Genomic DNA, 8620 nt, shown 5'->3' on the forward strand with positions numbered 1-8620 from the left:
TTCTCTCTCCCCCCCCCCCTAGTTTCCGTTCTTCCTCGCATTCTTTCAGCGCCCGATTGTACCCACACCTTTGCCCTCTTCTTGCCCTCCCGCACTTTACGCTAGCAAAACATTTCTTTCAACAGTTTTAGACCCAGTCTCTGAACAATCCGCTCCACTCTTCCCCTAGCACCAGTCTCTGAACAATCCGCTCCACTACTCCCCTAGCACCAGTCTCAGAACAATCCGCTCCACTCTTCCCCTAGCACCAGTCTCTGAACAATCCGCTCCACTCTTCCCCTAGCACCAGTCTCAGAACAATCCGCTCCACTCTTCCCCTAGCACCAGTCTCAGAACAATCCGCTCCACTCTTCCCCTAGCACCAGTCTCTGAACAATCCGCTCCACTACTCCCCTAGCACCAGTCTCTGAACAATCCGCTCCACTCTTCCCCTAGCACCAGTCTCTGAACAATCCGCTCCACTATTCCCCTAGCACCAGTCTCTGAACAATCCGCTCCACTCTTCCCCTAGCACCAGTCTCTGAACAATCATCTCCACTACTCCCCTAGCACCAGTCTCTGAACAATCCGCTCCACTCTTCCCCTAGCACCAGTCTCTGAACAATCCGCTCCACTATTCCCCTAGCACCAGTCTCTGAACAATCATCTCCACTACTCCTCTAGCACCAGTCTCTGAACAATCATCTCCACTACTCCCCTAGCACCAGTCTCTGAACAATCATCTCCACTACTCCCCTAGCACCAGTCTCTGAACAATCATCTCCACTACTCCCCTAGCACCAGTCTCTGAACAATCCGCTCCCCTATTCCCCTAGCACCAGTCTCTGAACAATCCGCTCCCCTATTCCCCTAGCACCAGTCTCTGAACAATCCTCTCCACTCTTCCCCTAGCACCAGTCTCAGAACAATCCGCTCCACTCTTCCCCTAGCACCAGTCTCTGAACAATCCGCTCCCCTATTCCCCTAGCACCAGTCTCTGAACAATCCGCTCCACTCTTCCCCTAGCACCAGTCTCTGAACAATCCGCTCCCCTATTCCCCTAGCACCAGTCTCAGAACAATCCGCTCCACTCTTCCCCTAGCACCAGTCTCTGAACAATCCGCTCCCCTATTCCCCTAGCACCAGTCTCTGAACAATCCTCTCCACTCTTCCCCTAGCACCAGTCTCTGAACAATCCGCTCCCCTATTCCCCTAGCACCAGTCTCTGAACAATCCGCTCCCCTATTCCCCTAGCACCAGTCTCTGAACAATCATCTCCCCTATTCCCCTAGCACCAGTCTCTGAACAATCCGCTCCCCTATTCCCCTAGCACCAGTCTCTGAACAATCCGCTCCCCTATTCCCCTAGCACCAGTCTCTGAACAATCGGCTCCCCTATTCCCCTAGCACCAGTCTCTGAACAATCCGCTCCCCTACTCCCCTAGCACCAGTCTCTGAACAATCATCTCCACTATTCCCCTAGCACCAGTCTCTGAACAATCCGCTCCCCTATTCCCCTAGCACCAGTCTCTGAACAATCATCTCCACTACTCCCCTAGCACCAGTCTCTGAACAATCATCTCCACTCTTCCCCTAGCACCAGTCTCTGAACAATCATCTCCACTACTCCCCTAGCACCAGTCTCTGAACAATCATCTCCACTACTCCCCTAGCACCAGTCTCTGAACAATCATCTCCACTACTCCCCTAGCACCAGTCTCTGAACAATCATCTCCACTACTCCCCTAGCACCAGTCTCTGAACAATCATCTCCACTACTCCCCTAGCACCAGTCTCTGAACAATCATCTCCACTACTCCCCTAGCACCAGTCTCTGAACAATCATCTCCACTACTCCCCTAGCACCAGTCTCTGAACAATCATCTCCACTACTCCCCTAGCACCAGTCTCTGAACAATCCGCTCCACTCTTCCCCTAGCACCAGTCTCTGAACAATCATCTCCACTCTTCCCCTAGCACCAGTCTCTGAACAATCCGCTCCACTATTCCCTTAGCACCAGTCTCTTAACAATCCGCTCCACTCTTCCCCTAGCACCAGTCTCTGAACAATCCGCTCCCCTATTCCCCTAGCACCAGTCTCTGAACAATCCGCTCCCCTATTCCCTTAGCACCAGTCTCTGAACAATCCGCTCCACTCTTCCCCCTTAGCACCAGTCTCTGAACAATCCGCTCCACTCTTCCCCCTTAGCACCAGTCTCTTAACAATCCGCTCCACTACTCCCCTAGCACCAGTCTCTGAACAATCCGCTCCACTCTTCCCCCTTAGCACCAGTCTCTGAACAATCCGCTCCACTCTTCCCCCTTAGCACCAGTCTCTGAACAATCCGTTCCACTATTCCCCTAGCACCAGTCTCTGAACAATCCGCTCCACTCTTCCCCCTTAGCACCAGTCTCTGAACAATCCGCTCCACTCTTCCCCCTTAGCACCAGTCTCTGAACAATCCGCTCCACTCTTCCCCCTTAGCACCAGTCTCTGAACAATCCGTTCCACTATTCCCCTAGCAACAGTCTCTGAACAATCCGCTCCACTCTTCCCCCTTAGCACCAGTCTCTGAACAATCCGCTCTACTCTTCCCCCTTAGCACCAGTCTCTGAACAATCCGTTCCACTATTCCCCTAGCACCAGTCTCTGAACAATCCGCTCCACTCTTCCCCCTTAGCACCAGTCTCTGAACAATCATCTCCACTCTTCCCCCTTAGCACCAGTCTCTGAACAATCCGTTCCACTATTCCCCTAGCACCAGTCTCTGAACAATCCGCTCCACTCTTCCCCCTTAGCACCAGTCTCTGAACAATCCGCTCTACTATTCCCCCTTAGCACCAGTCTCTCTACTTGAACTCTTGATTTCAGTTAATGATGGTGTTACACAAGTCCGGAGTGGAGGTCAGTGAGGCGACACTCATGTACTCTAACATCGTCACTTCACTGCCGGGGCTGCTCAACCCACTGCTGTATAGTCTCGCCTTGGCCAACTATCGAGCAGGCTACAAAGCGTTTTTAAACAAGTGTCAATGTCGTAAACAGAGAAAAGGTCAGATTTATGCTAGTTTAATTGTCGTAAACAGAGAAAAGGTCAGATTTATGTTAGTTTAATTGTCGTAAACAGATAAAAGGTCAGATTTATGCATGTGTAATTGTAAACAGATAAAAGGTCAGATTTATGCATGTGTAATTGTCGTAAAAAACTGTTAGATTCATGGCATACATTTAGCAGTGCATGTTTTACGTTTCAGAGATTTAGAAAGAAATAAACTGTCAACGAGACACTTGTAAATCGTTCCTTCTAAATAAATCGATATTGAAAACAAAAAATCCGTTACGGAATAAGGTTTAGAATTTCGACTACTAGATCTACAGATTTTACTTCATCAATTAGAGCTTTTTTATATAGCGCTACTTTCATGCTTATAGCATGCTCAGAGCGCTATGGTCCAATCTCATTTGTGAACCAGTGGGGTTGGGGGGGGGGGAAAGGGGTATCTGGGAGAAGGTTTTCCGTGTTGCCTTTTAGGGGCTCAGTAAAACAATGAAAAAAACTGCCACGTGACAGCCTGTATGTATTACGTAATTTATATAGAAGAGATAGAGAACCACGTGGCTAAATGTTGTTTGTTTACGATTGTCGAATGAGGCCAGGGGCGAACCGGCTATATGGGCATTTGGGCAAATGCCCGGTGGGCCGGTACCCAAATGGGCCGGTAGGGCCACCGAAATGGCCTGATCGAAGCCACCATGGCACATTTCAAATTGTTAAAGGTTTTATAATAGTCTTCTTATTAGTTTTTATAAAAGGCCCTCTGAACGTCGTGTTTAAACAAATCTTTCATATACATTACAGTGTAATACTATTTTAATCAAACACATTTTCCGAAAATAAAATGTAGAATGTAGACAGTGCTACTAGTAGGCTTCATCCTTTTAGGGCCTAAATAATTGCTGATTTAAAAAGACGCTTTATTGCTTATAAAGATATAGAGTCATTGAATGCATGCATATCGATACATTATCAAACTTAACAATGATTTTTAAGGGCAGGTACACCTAGAAATGGATGCCCATCACATGATTGAGAATTGGTGGGCCGAATTTTATAGAAAAGCCCGGGCCGATTTTGACACCCAGTCCGCCCCTGAATGAGGCCCATTCTTATATAGAAATAGAAATGTATAGGCCTGTGCAATAGACTTTTCGACACTTTGAAACCAGAATTTTAAAAGTTATTTTTTCCTAGATACATTTATAAACATCAAATTAAAGTACGCCCTTCAGAACTTGTAATTTATGGGGGCAGACGATGTTAAGGCCATCCGTTTCTGTGGCCCACGGTTAGTCTATCAGTCTTTAATGGAGATTCTCATACTTGGCGGAAAAACTATAAATAGCTAGCCTTTTTTTTTTGTATATCCGGTGTAAAATGGAATTAAATTATAGCTATTATATAGCGCTACGTTCATGCTTATCGCATGCTCAGAGCGCTTTGGTCCAATCTCATGGACCAGTGGAGAGAGGGGGGGGGTATCTGAAGAAGGTTTTCCGTGTTGCCTTTAGGCGATCAGTAAACACAACTCAGCTTGAGTCGGGTGTCGAACCTCGAGCCCCCTTCATAGGTAGCCAAGCCGAGCCAAGTTCAAGCGTACTTAGCCTCTCGACCACGCTTCCCACACAATACAAAGTACAAAATAAAGTAAGTGTTGATAAGCTATGCTTTTTAATTGGTGTAGGATTTGTTTCCCTTTTCATCACTATAGAATACAATTGTCCAAGCTCTTCCGTTTGTAGCACCAAATAATGTCCCTACAGAGTATGTAATAGGCTTTCACTCTAGGAATTACAACTTAGTCAAAAACTAATGGACAACTAACGAGCGGCGATAAAGCGGATTTGATATGAACATCAACTGCCACGTATTGAGATAGTCTTAAATGTATAGCTCAATTTTGTATTGAGTTGGTAACAATGAACTTCCATTTCGTGTTCTTATCTAGTTGATCGTGAAAATCTCTCATCTAGGTCAGTGGCTTAAAACACAAACTGTGTGTATTTTCTATTTATTCATGCTTACCAAAAGAAGAGGTAAGTGTCGCTAATTACGTCATAGGAGCACTTTGAAGATGGTGGAAAATATGTAATAATTCTAGAACTTAGCTTAATAAGTTTCAAAGAAAATCTAAACAATTAATGTAAAAAGTTATTTTTTTATAAATTCGGGTAAATATCTTTCCTAATCAAATTGTTTCACCAGCGAGGCTCGGTCACCTGTTATTTTATAATATATATATATATATATATATATACAGGGGCGGACTGGGTATCAAAATCGGCCCGGGCATTACCACATAAACCGGCCCACTAATGGCATGTCATATATTTTCGGTGTGGGGGGGAGGGATTTTTATATATATATTAGTGTGTGTGTATATGTAATTAATCTTCATTACATTCTGATCTTTCATTCTTTCAAACGTTTTTCTACCCTAGAATACTCTCTTCCTATAATTAGTGGAAAGACAGTACACACCGCCAAAGGGCAGCTAGGAAGTCCGGGGGAGCACTTTGAGCTCCCCCCCCCCCACACACACACCAGTGGGGGAACCAAGCATTATTTCCGTTATTTTAAACTTTAAAAATGCATATTCTGAGGTATCTACAGTGCAATTAGCCTGCTACTCATCCGCTAAAAAAATAAAAAAAAACAACTCTGCTATTCAATGGAATCCTGCGACTAGTAGAAAATGGTAAAATGCCTTAGTTTTAATATTGGAGGGGGAAGGGAAACCACAAAACCCCTTTTGGCTACGCTCATGAAATTTGGTGACTGTAGTTTGCTTAAGTTGGCTGCACTGGGGCAGTAAGTAAAGTTTCCCTTTCAGACAATGAGGTCTGAGGCAAGTGATGCTTTGAAGACCCTCCCCTCCCGGCTCAGCTTATGTGTTATATTATAGGTGTAAGCCTAATTCTCTACAAAATATATAAAGTTTGATAACGCATCGAAAACTGGATGTATGCATTCGTAGGATTACATAATGTATTCTATTAATACATGTATGTAGTCTGAAAACTATAAACTATACAATAGCAGCCTACTGAGATTAAAGCTTTTTGGTATTACTTATGGATTACAGACGTTTCTTCAAAAAATAATATTGTTACGTCTTACGCATTTCATGTGTCAATCTATTCATGTATTTTGATCTGTGACTTAAATATGCTAAATCATTGGTTTTCCTGGCTGACTCGGGCAACCTATTCCATTAAAAGATAAGAGAAAGCAGAACGGTTAGAGACGCACTTACTCAATGTGAAAAGCTCTTGCTTACTCCTAGTACATTCTCAAAAACGCGATTTGTATATGAATGTACCAGGGGCGGACATATATATATATATATATATATATATATATATATATATATATATATATATATATATATATATATATATATATATATATATATATATATATATATATATATATGTGTGTGTGTGTGTGTTTGTGTGTGTGTGTGTGTGAGCAAAAGCCGCTAAATGATTAAAAAATATTATAATGATTTTTATTTCAGGTAAAACAACTGATTCCGTTGATGACCAGTCAGTGGATGTCACCATCAATGTATCCCAGCATGGTCACCTGTGTATTCACGGCAGGGCCAATCCCAGCGGTTCTCACACCGCTACAAGCTCATTTGACTGTGAAGAGGATGAGGACGATTACCCTGACTCTGTGGCGGAGCCAGAACCGGGGAGAGATGTGATTTTGATGCCCAGTGAGAAAACACCCCTAAACGCTCCCGCAGACAGCGTGCCGCCTCTGCTCATCAACTCTCCCCGCCTGGCCCGGTGTCACCCCCAGGGCTTGGACCAATCTATTGAATATTTACTTCCATGTGTTGACAATGATGATGAGACTGGGTTGTGAGAAGACCCACAGGGTCCCATTGAGTTTATTAAAAGACTATAAAAAGTACATTTTATGTATTGAAAGTTCTGCTTCATTCGCAGTTTGAATAAATAATTTAAAAAAAATGTTATTTTACAAAATAAAATGTAGGTTGTGTTGCACAAGATACACTGTTATACAGATGTTTGTTGTTTGTAAAATTGGCAAAAAAAAAAGTCAAATTGTTTTACATGTTTTGAATGTTCCTTTTCATTGTGAAGATAACTACATCCTAGCCCAAACATGACAACAGGGGATGGCAGCGGGCAGGGTTCGAAGTCTGGACCTTCAAGACCACAAACGATAATCCAGAGTGCATACCACATGACCAGGTAGCTATCCTAGCCATTTCATGTGGATATGTGTCACTTTCCACGTTTCAAAACTTTATGTTATATTGAAAGTTTTACTCTAAATAACGTCGTCAGGACTCATGGGACGGTCCTCTGCTCCGACATTTGTCCTCAAACTTCTACCTTTAAAGATTCGATTCGATATTTTGTGCAACGTATCCGGTTTGCCCTTGCAAGAAATTTATGAATATGTGTCCCAAGTGTCACTTATCATTCCAAGTAACACTTAACATTCCAAGTGACACTTATCAGTCACAGTGAAAATTATCAGTTCCAGTGACACTTATCAGTCCCAGTGGACACTTGTCAGTCCCAGTGACACTTGTCAGTCCCAGTGGACACTTGTCAGTCCCAGTGACACTTGTCAGTCCCAGTGACACTTATCAGTCCCAGTGGACAATTATTAGTCCCATTGACACTTACCAGTCCCAGTGACACTTATCAGTCCCAGTGACACTTATCAGTCCCAGTGGACACTTATCAGTCCTAGTGACACTTATCAGTCCTAGTGACACTTATCAATCCTAGTGACACTTATCAGTCCTAGTGACACTTATCAGTCCTAGTGACACGTATCAGTCCTAGTGACACTTATCAGTCCTAGTGACACTTATCAATCCTAGTGACACTTTCAATCATAGTGACACTTATCAGTCCTAGTGACACTTATCAGTCCTAGTGACACTTATAAATCCTAGTGACACTTAACAGTCCAAGTAACACTTATCGGTCCAAGTAACACTTATCAGTCCCAGTGACACTTATCAATCCTAGTGACACTTAACAGTCCAAGTAACACTTATCAGTCCAAGTAACACTTATCCCTTAGTGACACTTATCAGTCCTAGTGACACGTATCAGTCCTAGTGACACTTATCAATCCTAGTGACACTTATCAGTCCTAGTGACACTTATCAATCCTAGTGACACTTTCAATCATAGTGACACTTATCAGTCCTAGTGACACTTATCAGTCCTAGTGACACTTATAAATCCTAGTGACACTTAACAGTCCAAGTAACACTTATCAGTCCCAGTGACACTTATCAATCCTAGTGACACTTAACAGTCCAAGTAACACTTATCAGTCCAAGTAACACTTATCAGTCCAAGTAACACTTATCAGTCCTAGTGACACTTATCAATCCTAGTGACACTTAACAGTCCAAGTAACACTTATCAGTCCAAGTAACACTTATCAGTCCTAGTGACTCTTATCAATCTTAGTGACACTTATCAGTCCCAGCGACACTTATCAGTCCTAGTGACACTTATCAATCCTAGTGACACTTATCAGTCCCAGCGACACTTATCAGTCCCAGTGACACTTATC

General features: G+C 43.5%; 1 protein-coding gene across 5 annotated transcripts in view; it reads left to right on the plus strand.

Annotated features, from left to right (window-relative positions):
- The window catches only part of LOC106066393 (uncharacterized), a 55633-nt gene extending 48593 nt beyond the window's left edge, over positions 1 to 7040 (plus strand). For all 5 annotated transcript variants that reach the window (XM_056038063.1, XM_056038056.1, XM_056038069.1 and 2 more), the window contains 2 exons: positions 2851 to 3031; positions 6558 to 7040. In XM_056038063.1, the coding sequence (XP_055894038.1) occupies positions 2851 to 3031; positions 6558 to 6913 (537 nt within the window). In that variant the 3' untranslated portion in view covers positions 6914 to 7040. The remainder of the gene's footprint in view (positions 1 to 2850; positions 3032 to 6557) is intronic.
- Positions 7041 to 8620: the final 1580 nt, after the last annotated feature.

The sequence above is a fragment of the Biomphalaria glabrata genome, chromosome 1 (assembly GCF_947242115.1).
Source record: "Biomphalaria glabrata chromosome 1, xgBioGlab47.1, whole genome shotgun sequence".
NCBI classification, from domain to species: domain Eukaryota; kingdom Metazoa; phylum Mollusca; class Gastropoda; family Planorbidae; genus Biomphalaria; species Biomphalaria glabrata.